The sequence below is a fragment of the Alligator sinensis genome, unplaced genomic scaffold (genome assembly GCF_000455745.1).
Source record: "Alligator sinensis unplaced genomic scaffold, ASM45574v1 scaffold108_1, whole genome shotgun sequence".
Taxonomy (NCBI): domain Eukaryota; kingdom Metazoa; phylum Chordata; order Crocodylia; family Alligatoridae; genus Alligator; species Alligator sinensis.
Window position 1 is genome coordinate 1,134,552 of NW_005842110.1, and position 14,066 is coordinate 1,148,617.

The window sequence follows — 14,066 nt, forward strand, 5'->3', positions numbered from 1 at the left end:
ATCCTATTCTCTGTGCAAGGTGGGATTTTTTTTTGTCTGACTCTTTGGAGACCATGCTACTCCAGAGCTGTTGATAGCAGCACCTAAATGTTTTCTAGCCCCTGGAAACCCAGGAGTGGTTGACCCTCTAATGGACACAGCTGCTGTGTGGTTGGTTTGAGGAAAAGGATGAGGAAGATAGAAACAGAATGGTGGTCACTGTCTCTAGCAGTGCAGATGATCTTAGTGAGTGGCCCACAGGGCCAACTTCGTAGGCTAGGTGAGTTAATTGCTGCAGCTTCTGGAGTTGTACCAGCTATTGCGCCCCCCCACTTCCAAATTTCTGGCCTGTGGGCCACCATAGGTCTGGAAATCTGCCACCCATTCTGCCACCATTAATTGCTGTGGCTGCTGCTGCTACTTGCATTTCATCAACATTCCAGAACTTTGTGGAGCCCTGCAGGCTTGATTATGTGGCTCTGTGGGCTGAATCTGGCCTGCAGGTTGTATCTTGGTCATTCCTGATCTTTTTTGAGATTTTTCCAACATTAAACACTGCATCTGGTTCACAAATGGTTGTTGTTCCTGACCAGCCCAAGAGTTTCCTTGACTATGCCAGCTCTTTATTCTGGTTGACGCCCTTCTTAGCCAATATCATGCATGCTTTTTCTCTTACTTTTGATATTCTCACCAGTCATCTGTTGCTTTGCTGTGTTTTGTTGGTGACTCCAAGTTAATCTAACATTTCCACTTTGCTGCACTTCTTGCAGGTTCTCAAAGTTTGCTAGATGGTGGACCACTGTCTGGAGACTAGGGGTCACCTTAGAAAGCAAGAAACGAAGCAAATGTTGCTGCTGCTGTTTTTCTTGTTTTGGTTTTCACAGTCTGGGTGCATGCGCCCCCCCTCCCACCTGCTCACTTAAGATTTTTAAGATGTCATTTCCAGAGTGTTTCCTAATCTTGATAGATTTGGTGGTCTTCTTTCATCTTGACTCCTATGCTGCTTGCTTTCACCCTTGCAGAAAACCTAAAGCTGTGGTTTCATGACTGGCATTGGGGTTGCCTGTTGCTTTTCCATCCCATTGGGGTCCCCTGTTGCTTTTATGGTGCTGATTTGGGAGCAGTGGAGTAGGTCAGGGTTTGTCAACTGAGCTGCTGCTTTATGCTTTGGCTTTGTTGTTGCTGACTGGCTTGGTTAGGAGGTTTGTCTTGCAGTGTGTGAAGGAACTGTTTTTGGGATGGGCAAGTGTCCTATTGCTCACTTTCTCTGGTGTGCCCTTCCCTACTTTAGTGCTATGGCTTGTTAACTGAGGGGTGCTATTGGATGTGTGTGGAATGATTTTTAGGAATGTTGGGGAAAGGTTGGTAACTACAGGCATTTCTTCAAGTCGTTCAAACACTGGAGGATGTCTTTCCTCAGCAAGACAAAAAAGCGAAGTCAAATCTCTGAGAAGGTCAAGGGAGTTGAGCATTACTGTTAGTGACACCATCCTGGTCAGAGGTCCAGTATGAATGGAGGTCCAGGGATAAGGCAGCCCTGCCCTGAAATGTTAAGCTTGCTAAAGTGCCTTCTGGATCTCAGGTTTCTTATCTCTTCATTGGAATATGCTCTAGGTTTACTGGGCTTATAGATGCTTTTCCACGGTGGTTGAGGTTTTGTCTGCTTCTAGGGAAGGTTTTAGTGATTGTGTCTTCTACATCTGAGTAATTTCTAATAGCTATTAATAGTAGTCTGCTCTAGGTTTTGGGGGAACTTGTAGCTGATTTTTTTACAGTGCTAGAGAGAACTTTTGAATTGATTTTTCTGGTCCAGTTTTTTGTCACTAAGTTACCTTAAGGTTCATTGCTCAGTGCAAAGAGCAGCTCTAAAGAATGTTGTTCTGCACTGGTTTTTGAATATGCCATTTTGGAATCTTGTGAGGCTGGGAAAAATAGCAGAGTGGCTTGGCAGACAGGTGTAAAGCAGTGAAGAAGACTTGACTTGGCTTGAAGCATGAGAAAAGTTGTGTGGATGTAGTTTTCAGCAGTCGTGATCTTGAGCACACAGAGGGAAAGGAAGTGGAACATGAAAGGAACATTGCTTTTCACTTACAATGGTAGCACCAGCAACATAAATAAAAGCCAGTTGCCCTCTAACTAAGCATGTGCTGATGGTTACAGTGACAACATTCTTCCCCCATTCTGTGCTGCAGGCTGGTGTGCTGTCAAGAGTGTTGGTCTGGCTGGCAGGAGGTATAGTCTATATACCCTGCACATGGACTCTTTTTTTTAATCTGATGTTCATAGTCTCTCCATGCTAGCTCCTGTTTTGTCATGAAGTGGGACTTGGTGCTAGTGGTGTCTCTTGCCAAGGTCCTGTCCAGCTCTTCATAGTATGGGGAGGTGGTTTGCCCAGTACCCAAGAGGTTGTGGTTTTCTTTTAGGTTATTTTCCTGTAATGTGTGTGGTCATGTACATGTCTTGGTTTTGGCAGTTTTTCCTCAGGGCTTGCTGTGCTTCAGAGATAAAGGCCTTGACTGCGGCATGTTCACAGAAAAGCAATGCAGGTGAGCTCTGAAGGTGATGATTCCTAGAGTGCCTGAGCAAGACAAAAAAGAGCTTTGTCAAATATCCAAATACAAACTGGAACGTGGTATCAAGTCACCGTTCCTAGAGCAGTAGAGGCTACTACACAGATAAACAGAGTAGCCAAGTCAGAGGAGGGCACAAAGCAATATGGGAATACAGCTGGCAGTCTAACAGGTGATATAGGTGTGTGGTGTTGTGCACGCCAAAATCTTTCCCGAGAGATTTTGCCTAGGTTGATATTACCCCAGCTCGGAGCCAGTGTAAACTTTTCTGGTTTCGGATAGATTTAAGGGGTTATCATGCAGCAGTCCTTGGCTCTTATTCCTAGGCAGGTCTGTTCAGGGAAGTTTGTAGGAGACATGGCTACTTCGTAACCAGTGCATTGTCTGCTGCAAATGTCTGATTTCAGCTGAGCTGTATCAACATTTTGTAAGTTGGAAATGGGGGTGAAAGAAACTATCGGTTCACTTCCTTTTTGCTGATTTGTAATAAGCACGTTATTTGGGGGGGGGGGAGTCCTGTGAAGGAACTACAGAATTGTTGCAGGTTTCTGGCATCTGTGAATTTAAGTGAAATTTGTACACGAACGCTCAGAGCATGAAGTACATTGACTAGCAAGGTGCTTCTACCATCTGTCAAATTGTACTATTCTAGGGTTTTTAGATATCATTAATATTCATAGTAGCTCCTTTGAGGTGTTGAGATGAATGTGTTATTGCATTGGTTTGAATTTGCAGTGCTTGGAACTTGATCTATATTACTCAATATATATTATTTTTATTTTACAGTAGAACCCCATTATTTTTGTATCTGGGTGTTACTGCAACCCTTTTAGTTTGCAGCACCTTGCTGAATTAAGAAACTGCATAGCTGATCAGAGAAGTAACACCCTTAAAAATAAAAACTGCAGCAAACCGCAGGAGCACTTCAGTGGTCCTGTATAGCAATTTGCTGTGGCTCTGTATGTTCCCATATACTTTACAAACCTTCATTTCTGCAGAGTGGTTCAGAACTTAATCCTACAAAGAATCCGGTTTCTTTTGTACTATCCTTAAAACAAAAGATCAGTGATGGGTCCTACCTTGCAATATAATGAGAAAAGGGACAATTTTGAGGGGTTACTTAAACAGAAGAGGAGAATGGGTAGGACAATGCTAAAGAACTTTCATTTGTGGAGAGCTGTATGGAGAAAGGATGCAGAAAGGAAAATAAATGTAGGTAAAAGAGCAGCACAGTCACTTAGCAGACTATGTTGAATGTCTGCTGGTACCTTGAAGGCAAGGAGGCATTCTGGGAACACTGACAAAGGTGATGGAGGAAAAAGGGTGAGGTACTCTTGCTGGCCCCTATCAGGAAATCAGATTGATCAAAGCTGTCTGTATCCTGAGGAATTTGGAAAGTTGGGGTTTAGAAGAGCTAAAAATCATTTTCATTTTGAAAGAGGAAGCCGGTAGTTGAGTGGGAGTGATGGTGACTGATGTTTGAAAAAGTGACTTCAGATGTTCCAGTTTGGTTTGATTCAAGCTAAATGCAAATTCTGGGCATCTTTAAATCGGACAGAGTTAAAGACCTTGATGGTGTGGTAGTAAAATAAGTTTTAAAAATGTTAAGTGTTTGAAGGTAAAGAACCTTCTTTCACATCCAGTAGGAATTCCCCAAAGCACAGAATTCCTTGAAGCTAGTAAGGGACCAGATAAAATTGAGAGACTACTCCTTCATTAAATGATCCTTGAACATTCCGTTTGGTCTGTCAGTCATTGTGACTAAATGGTCAGGATGGAATAGAAGAAAGCTAATTGGAAATGACATTGTAAACACTAAATTGTTTCCTGGTAGTCCCACAGTATGCTAGATGTTATCTGAGCCTCCAAGATATAAATTCCCTCTTCCAGAAAGCTTATAGTCCAAGAATATTAGGAACAGAAAAAGGATGTTGAGGGAATATGAAGGCTAAGACCTCTAAATAGAAAATGTAGAGAATTAATGATCCTTCCTGCAGTTATTAGCATGCCTCTTAAATATGTGAAGTATTTTGTGTTAATATGCTGTTTCCTGCATTAATGTTTGAGCAAGAAGAGATGCACTCTGCACAAAAAATGTCTGTCTGTTTTGTCTACTTCTGGTAGAGGGTGTTTTTTGCAAAACTGTCTTTATTTCTTGTGAAATTTGTAGTATGTTGTCTGAATAAATCTTATTTGTAAACAAAGCCATCTTTTTTTTTCTGTTGAATAACAGGATACTAAGGAAGTGTCCAACTATATTTGTAAAATTTGTTTCCTGGGAAAACGTCCTCCGTGCTCAGACTTTCTGTAGAGTCCTATAGAACAGCAACATTTTTTTAGCCCTCTTGACCCTTTTTATTTAAGTGTGTACTGCCAACTGGTTCATGTTGCTAACTTGTGAAAACTTATGACTGGCATTTATATGATGGGTCTGGTTAGATGTATACTCTGTTTCACTCTCCCTGAAGCACTGGTTTGTATTCCAGTTGTCGGGTTTATTGGTCTGCTTCTTCCAAGAGTTTGTGCTGTGGTGAATTTGGAATATTTTTTAGGGTAAGGTTCTTTTCAGTGCCTCTCTCTCAATTTGTTCCTTTCCTCTTACTTTGCAGTGGACTGTTGGGGGTTCCAAAAACAAAAAGAAGGGAAAAGCTGGGAAAGCAGAGAAGAAGGCAGCTATGAAGAAACAAGCTAACAGAGCTGCCTCTTCAGGCAGCTCAGATAAAGACAGCTCTGCTGAGAGCTCAGCGCCTGAAGAAGGTAAGAACATGTAGGCAGTAGCTCATAGCACTACTCTATTAAATGACCATTTTTTCATGTTTAATGCAGTTAACTGAGCATCCACAATGCCCAAACTTGTCTCCATTTTTTCTCACGTATTTGTGCTTCTAGTATTCTGGAGGGTTTTTCCAGTCAAATAACTTCTAAATTTGTCACAGGCTTGAATCTCATCTCAGACTGCATGTAATTCACTATACAGCATGCTGAAAGTACTTGATGCAAATGCAACTAAATGTTACTTTTAACATAAAATGTAAAGCTAATTTCATTCTCTGCTTTGAGTCGCAGAAACTAGAGATGGGGGAGAACAGAGGATCCCCCTCGCCCCCTTTTTAGCTTCTTCAGTTTGCTTTATCCCTATATTTCAAGTCTTATCTTTAGTTCCCCCTCATTCCTTGCTCAGACTTCCATATAAGCCTTTTCTTTGACTTTCTTAGAAGGTACTATGCTTTATAGGGAATGCTCAGTTGTGTGTTCCTAATTATTCTTGTATGTTGTGTCATAATTTTGATGCTGTTTTTCTTGCAATTGTAAAGTGAAAGTGTCTCATTTTAAGTGTTTGTGGAAAAAGCTTCTGAGATCTGTCTGACACAGGAATAAGTGAGTTGCTTGTCTAATCTAGTATCCTTTCTCAGACTGTTGCAAGTACCAGAAATTTGAGTGGAAGGTGCTAAAATTCACATTAATACAAACAAAAAACCTTTTAAAATCAGTTACAGATATCAAGACACATATCGCCCACTGTGAACCTTAAAAGCATGAATATATGTTAAGGGAGAAGTCTTCTATATTCTTTGTCACCTCTATAATTCTTATAATAATGTTGATTATCCAACCCCCTCTTCCCCCCCCCCCCCCCCAAAAAAAAAACCCCAAAACAAAACCAAACCCTCATGGGTTACCAGCTCTGTTTTCAACAGATAGCAATAAGCAATACTCTCCCTAGCTTCATCAGACTCCCCCTCCAGTTTAAAACCTGAATAGTAATGTTTGCCAAAGTTACAGCAGAATACTCTCTGGAACGTGAGAGATACCAGGCTATTGACATTGAAATATAGGTAGTATTTGGGATCATCATATCAGGGACTATTCTCACCTGTACCTGAAGTTGGTTTGCAAAGTGGTAGGAGGATAATGAAAGCTTGCCATCAGGGGAGGAGAAATGTTTACATATTTTGTTGGTTCTCAGCTAAAATAACTATCCCTCAGAATAAGGACAAGTTTCTCTGCTTTAGACTGTAATCTAAAGCAGAGATTACATAGTAACATTGTCATCCAGATGCAATACCAGCACATCAGCTGTAATGGTGGGGAAAGTTGACAGTGTTTATATCAGCTTCATGTTCACATTACGGTGGTGAGGGGAAGGTTTTAAAATACTTGTTCCACCTCTAAATGGTGGTGTTCTACTTAGCAGATGCAGAATAACAAATGAGGCAGAAATTGGCTCCCAAGTATTTCCTTTGCTAAAAGGAGTACAGAGATGTTGCAACTAATTAAAAAAAATAAAATAAAAAAACTGCAAAGACTTTTGATGGTCTTATAATTCAGCATTTATAACCTGATTTGCACCATACCCACATCAAACATTCAACTACAGGGTCCTGCTTAACAATTTGTTAATCCTGCATTTCTGAAAAATTAAGTGCCATTATCAAAATTAATTCTTTGCTGCATTCATAATTATGATGTTGCTACTGCTCTGCTCCTCCACAATACTTAAATTCTGTTGAGTTCTTGGACTGCATGATATCTTGTAGAACGTGTTTGACTTTCATTCTTATTTCATGCTATTGCTTCTGAATAATGGAAGACTAATGTTTCACATCCCTCGTCGTCTGAGCAACTTTAGTTTTGCCCCAGTTCAGTGCAACTGTCCTATGGTTTGATTTCAGGTGAGGTGTCTGACTCTGAAAGCAACAGCTCTTCCTCTAGCTCCGATTCAGATTCATCCTCTGAAGATGAGGAATTCCATGATGGCTATGGAGAGGACCTTATGGGAGATGAGGAAGACAGAGCTCGGCTAGAGCAGATGACAGAGAAGGAGAGGGAGCAGGAACTGTTTAATCGGATAGAGAAGCGGGAAGTGTTGAAGAGAAGGTAAGATGAATTACTGGTTGTATATCTTCTGTAGAGTGTGGCATGGATTATGATATATTAAATCAAGATTTGTTAATCTACTATCTCAATTACACTGTTGAAATAATAAATTATAGAGCAACATTAATGCAGCAGTTTTGCATAACCACTATATTTTGTCTTCTGTAAAACTCGTATGGAAAGAGAAATAGAAAATACTGCGTGGTCCAGGTGACAAAGCAGTGCTGGAAGCCTTTAAATGTTGTAATGCTGCTTCTGTCACCTGTAGCTTGCTGCCTTGATACTACACTAATATCTTTCTGTATTTAAGATATTTTTAAAAGGAAAAAAAAGGAACATGAGAGAAGAATCGCTTGGAATTTTTGCTGACAGGCTTAATAGCAGTTGATAGACTTTCTCACGTAGCACTCTACATGAGTGTAAAGCAGTGGAGCAAAAGAATTAAACTTGGGGAGTTACGTTAAGTAAAATTATTGCAGTGTAGGCTATTATTCATGATGGAGGTAAAATCATTCTAGATCAGTGATTCTCAACCAGGGTTAACAAATCTTTTGAAGGGTACTGTGAGGTGTTAGCAGATAAGCAGATAAACTAAGTGCATAAGTGCAGGCTAATGCTTGTCCCTGCCTGGACGATGCCATATTATACAGCCAGGCCTCTCCGCAGGAAAGCGAGCTCTGTCATCTGTAAACTTGTGGCTTGAGTGGCATCCAATTTCAAAAACAAAAGTTACAGAGGAGTGCTTCAAGTCCAGTGAATGGTGCCTTGAGTCCAAAAAGATTGAGAACCACTGGTCTAGATATTAGGATAGAGCACATCTCTATGAGAAGCCACAACTGATCTCTCTGGGTGCATCCAGACAAACATGGACACTTGTTTCCCTGGGGACAAGTAGAAGCGACACTTGTCCCTAGGGAACACCTGTGCCACACACACTCTGGCACATGGCAGGTTACTCTGGGTAGGGGAAGGGATGCGGAGGCCAGCAACTGTGCTGACCCCAGCTGCCTTAACTGGGGGCCTCGGGGAGCTGCAGCTGTGTTGGGAAGCCTGGCTTGCAGCTGGAGCGTGGCTCTAGTTTTGGGTGGCGCACACTGCTGCCACATGCACTACCCCACATCTTTTAAGCATGGGCTTTTTTGACCCTGGGATCTCCCGAGGTCAAAAACCTCCCCCTGTGCTGCAGAGTAGCAGTGCAGAAAATGCTTGCATGTGAAGTGTGTAGCGCCACAGACAGGTTTGCAGCACCATCTACCACACGTCTACACTCATTGGACATGGCCTTTGAGTCCGATTCACTTAAGGGAGATCTACCCTTTTTTTGAAAAGTCACTAAAGAAAGAAGGGCTTCTGAAGTAACCTGGCTCTGTTTTTCCTTCACAGTAGGAATCCATTTCTTGGGGAAATCTGTGGTGTGACTGGTTTCTATATAGACTGACTGCTTAGTCAGGGTAGAAGTGCACATTGAGGATTTTGTGTGTGTTTGTATCTAACTTTTTTGGTATCTACCCCTAAGACCTCTTTGGGAATTCTGTTGCTTGATTGCAGAGGAGTCTTTTTCTGTGGTAAGCAGTCTATAACTTTCAGAACTGAAACCTGATTTCAGTGAGTTTACCTTCTGCCTACCTAAAATTTACCTCTACTCATAGGTAACCTGCAATCTCTCTATCACTCTTAAGCAAGAAGCGGTCTAGTTAGAGAAAGATTAAAATAGCAGCAATCAGTTGTCTGGTTATAGCAGATCAGGGTCAACAACAATCCTTTTCCCACAGTACTGAGGTACATAGTGGGTTGTTAAATTTCCACGCTTGACTCCCACTGGAAATGGGCTAGAAGACTGCATATGCACTCAGTCTGTTCCAGCAGTTCCTATGTGCATTAATGAAACCTGATTGCTTTACTACACGACTCTGTGGGTTTGTGGCAGATGCATTGGAAATCATGTCCTACACCAATCAAGACAGATTGGGGGATTTGAGGCAATAGGGTTTCTTTTTCACTAGTTATCTCTAGTTTTATGCAGTTCTCTAAACATTTGTTTACTTCTGGATATATTTGGCAATTACTATCAAAGCTTCTGCTTTAGATGCTTCTTGTTAGACAGCCAATGGAGAAAAGCATCACTTTCACTCCTGTTCTTAGCAAATGAAGCAATTAGTTAACCAGAGAGGCTATATCAGGTTTGTACCTAATATGTGGTGTCGGGCATTGAGAATTTTTTCTGAAATGCTTGTGAGCTAAAGAAAAGGAAGCTGTGGATAGGATGACAAGGGTCTTGAACCTGCAAACAGGAGGAAGGGAGCTGTGGAGGAAGCATCTGGAAATTGTCTACATAAGCTACCTATGCATTTATAGTCGATTCATTTAAGTTGCACAGAAGCTGGAAACATTTTAACCATCCACACTTTTAAACCTTCCACTCTGCACTCTTCCATGGGTCTCCTACCATTCTTTTTTTACCATTTTTTTTTCCCCAAGAGTTTGTTTCTGGTTAATTTATCTTGTATACTACCTTTATGGTGTATATCTTTCCTGTCATCCTGCTATTTAATGACAATATTTGTTCTCCCAACTTTTGTGTAGGATAGATTTTCCCCCCACCCCCCCTTCTGTATTCTTTTCCTAGTTGCTTTCCCCATCCCCTTTTCTCTTTGTATAGAAGTTGGACTTCTGGTCTATAGTTGATGCTGGTATGATCAACTATCAAATTACCAGTGTGCATCATAACTATGTCCCAGCCTGCCCTTTTCTAGATCCTAGTTTGTAACTATTTCTTCCAAAGTCTTCTCTGATCTGTTACTGTCTTAAAATAGTTCAAGGGTTGTGTTCTATCCAGTCTGTATTCCTAACTCCATTTGCAATCCTGGAATTATTGGATGTTTCCTCTAACGCAAACGGCAAGAAAAAAATAGTCAATTTTAAATAGTCATCTCTGTACCTGAGTTGAGATTAATAAATTCAGACTCTGCAGAGGGTAATACGAAAGGGAATGAGAAGTTACTCGACTTACAGTAACTGGAGTTCGAGATGTGTCATCTGCGTGCTCATACCACTGGGAGTTGTACATACAGATCACGAGCTTGGAGACTTTGGCAAGCAGTACCTCTATGGAGCACATGCATCCTACCTCTCCTTGTGCTTTGAACCAAGTGTATATATGGTGATGAGCACCTCCTGCACCTCAGTTTCTTCAGCTGCAGAATCCAGATGTGCAGGACTTCAAAGAAGAGAGGAAGATGAACACACATCTTGAACTCCAGTTGTAAGGTAAGCAGTTTTTCTCCTTCGAGTGATTGTCCATGTGCACATTCCACTGTGAATAACTCCAAAACAGTGTCCAAGGACAGGATTTCAGACATTTGAGAGCACAGTGACTGAAACAACACATTTGCAAATGCAGCATCTGATCTGAAGGTTTTGGAAATGGCTCAGTTTTAGTGAGCTGCTTTACAGATTTCAGGTTTGGGATTGTTGCTAAACAATGTCACAGAAGCTACCTGAATGATTGAATGAGCCCTGGTTGCTGAAGGATAATTCACTTTGGCTGTTTTGTAGCCTGAACATATAATTAGAGATAGACTTGGAGAATCTCTAGGTGGGAATTGCTATATCCTTCATCCTTTCTGCTGGACCTAAGAATTGTTGAGGAGACAAAGGGTGTATGTCACTGTAAATAGCAGGTTAAGACTTTTCTAACATCCATAATGTGGAGTGACACCTTACTTTTCCTGAAGCTTGCTCATCCAGAAGCATCAGATGGTGGATCTGATAGGTGGAAATATGTGATGGCAGGAACTTGGGATGAGTTATCAAGGAAATTTCATCTAGATTGAATGCCATATAAGAGAGGGCTTCATCATCCCTGCTTGGATCTCCTGCATTTATCACTAAGGTGATAACAGCCAGAAATACTGTCTCCAATCAGTATAGAAGGGAACATGGTAACATAAATTCAGAGGGTTTCAGTAATCTGTTATGTAAATTACTGAAGTCCTATGTTGAGATTGGATCTCATTACTAGTAGGAACACTTAAGTTTTGTGGATTGAGATGACTGTCTGTTCTTCCAAGACTGGATGGCGAGCCAAAATATCTTTTAGAATCATTTTGGTTGAGTCTGGGGGCAGGTTTCTTTGTTTGAGATTTACAGGACTAAATGCCTCACTCGGAGCATAGAACGTTCCTTGCCAGCAGGCTAATAATCCGACCCATTTGGCCAGGAAGCTCCATCTTGTAATGCTCCATTTGCTGTTGATCAAGATATCTGTAGCTGGGGAAAAGCAGGATGCTATACACTTGAGCTATCCAGCTTTCATTCTGAAAGATGGAGCAAGTCGAGCTCTGAGTGTAGTATGCCTTCCTTGTCTTGAGAGTATTTGCAAGCTCTTGGGACTGAAATGATACTAGAACTGCCTTGGCTTCTGTATGGCTATCAGGATGAGATTGGCCGAATATCACTTGACTGTCCAGTGCATTATGAATTCAAGTGTAGAGCAGCATTTCTGTGGCATTAAAGAGACACAAAGCTGTGATTCTGAGCTAGAACCTGGCATTTCTTTTGAGTGGTGGGTCCTGAGAGAACCCCATTTTGAAACCAAGATCTGAAGAATGGAGTCTGATCTCTTGTTCATGGCTTAGAGAAAAATGTCTGCTAAGTCTGCCCAACTGATCTGGAGGGCAAATATTTATGCAGAGAGAAGTAACCAAAGTTTGCACCAGTCCATAGCTTGATATCTTCTCTCTATGCAGGCATGTTCTTGGCCAATTGTGTCAGATATCCTGGAACCTGGCTTGAGGAAAGTGCATCAAGGATGGTCCCAATGAATGTGATAGGATGTTGTTTCATTTGCATTTGTCCTCACCGAGCTTTTGTAGATATCTGTAGGTCTTCCCTTCACCAGTTGCATTATCTAGAAATGCTATGCTGAATTATTATTCTTCCTTAAGTAGACAACTACTAATGGAAGGACCTTTTGCAAAAAAACTTTGGAGCTGTGAATAGACTGAATGGGTAGGTCCTTGTACTGAATTTTCGACCTAATGTTAATTGTGGGAATGTCCTGTTTGCTTGTATGGTAGCAGTGTGAAAGCAGGCATCTTAAAGATCTAGAGATTCAAACCAAACTCACCTATGGTTCTGGGAAGGAGATTCTAGTGCCTAGTATCACTGTCTTGACTTTTGAGCTTGAAATTTTAAATTTAAATGAAATTTAAGCTTCCTTAGATCCAGGATGGGCCTTTTATCAGTGCGTTGGGGAACTTCTGTGGCCCTACAGAAAAGAATGAGGATCTCTTTTATTGCAGCAAGCACTGAGATGACTTTCAAGACCCACTGGTCTGTGGTAATACAGATTTAAATCTGAATGAATTTGGACAAGACAGTTCCCATCAGGTTGTGCAATGTGGCCTGGAATCTGTGGAGGAGGCTCATACTTCACTGAAAATAGCTGCTTGTGTCTGGTGGTGAAAAGGAACGACTGAGCTGCCAAAGATGCTACTTATTGCCTGTGAAAACAGATTCTTCAGAGGTGGTTCAAAGGCTTTCAATGAACAGATTAGGAGGCAGTTGGAGCTGTAGTCTTCTGCATAGTGTAAGAAAATTGTATTTCGTTTAGGTGCCAGTATGTAGACTGTGGAATGCTGCCCTTGAGTCTTTTAAAATACATAGTCCTTGACAATCTTGGCCCTAGCCAGTTCTGCACTTAAATGGCAGGTGTTTGACCACATTTTGGACTTTCTGAGGGAACCCTACAGCCAAGATGGTAGCTTCCATGTTGATGCAGGAGCATCATATATCAAGATACTGTCAGCTATATCCAAGACTATCTGGCAAGTAGCTTTTTGCTGGACTTCTGATGTAGCTTTTTTGGTTCAGCAAAGCCAGCAAAGATATTCTCTAGGTTCCAGTATTGTGATGGAAGAGTCAGTCTCTTGTAGTCCTGAAACTCACATTTTGCCAGCAGAGCTTGGTAGTTCATCCTGACCTGGAAGCTTGCCAAGTTCTCCTCAGTAAACAGTTTTGCTTTTCAATGTGTTCTTGTCTCATCTGACCTCTTCATTTGCTGCTGTGTAAAAAAAAAAAAAAAAAAAAAAAAAAAAGGGGGTGGAGGGGGTGAAAAAAACCCCCCCCCCCCCCCTACCAATAGAGAGAAGGAATACATTTTGCCTACCAGAAAATGTGATGGGCCGCATGTGGTTGGAGTCTGCCACTCTATTTTCATTGCTTCCATGATGGGAGATGGGCTATCTTTCCAGTTGATCCAGTATATCCTTCAGTTTATGCATCAGCTGCTCCCCTCACTAGTACAGTTACATTGGCATAGCAGAGTGAGGAGCTTGGAACTAGAGGTTGGGTATCATGACCCTGAGAAGGGCGACGCATTCCAGTAGCTGTTCTCAATGATCCCGTCTTCCCCATGGAATAATCAAATGTACAGAGGGAACACTATACAGAAGTGTCAGTGAGTTCTGAATTATGAGCATCATGAGACTGACCAGGAAGGTCAGGGAAATAACTCCATAGATGGTGGTGTTGTCCTGGGGGTTCAAGCCAACTCTCAGGATTTCAATATTGCTCTGTTAAACAGGTGGGTGGGACACAATTGCACATATACAACACACACTGTCTGTCTGTCTGTCC

General features: G+C 41.6%; 1 protein-coding gene across 1 annotated transcript in view; it reads left to right on the forward strand.

Annotated features, from left to right (window-relative positions):
* RTF1 (RTF1 homolog, Paf1/RNA polymerase II complex component) overlaps window positions 1-14,066 on the forward strand; it is a 48,305-nt gene that overhangs the window by 11,173 nt on the left and 23,066 nt on the right. The window contains exons 4-5 of the mRNA XM_025205314.1: window positions 5,159-5,306; window positions 7,223-7,427. Of these exons, the coding sequence (XP_025061099.1) occupies window positions 5,159-5,306; window positions 7,223-7,427 (353 nt within the window). The remainder of the gene's footprint in view (window positions 1-5,158; window positions 5,307-7,222; window positions 7,428-14,066) is intronic.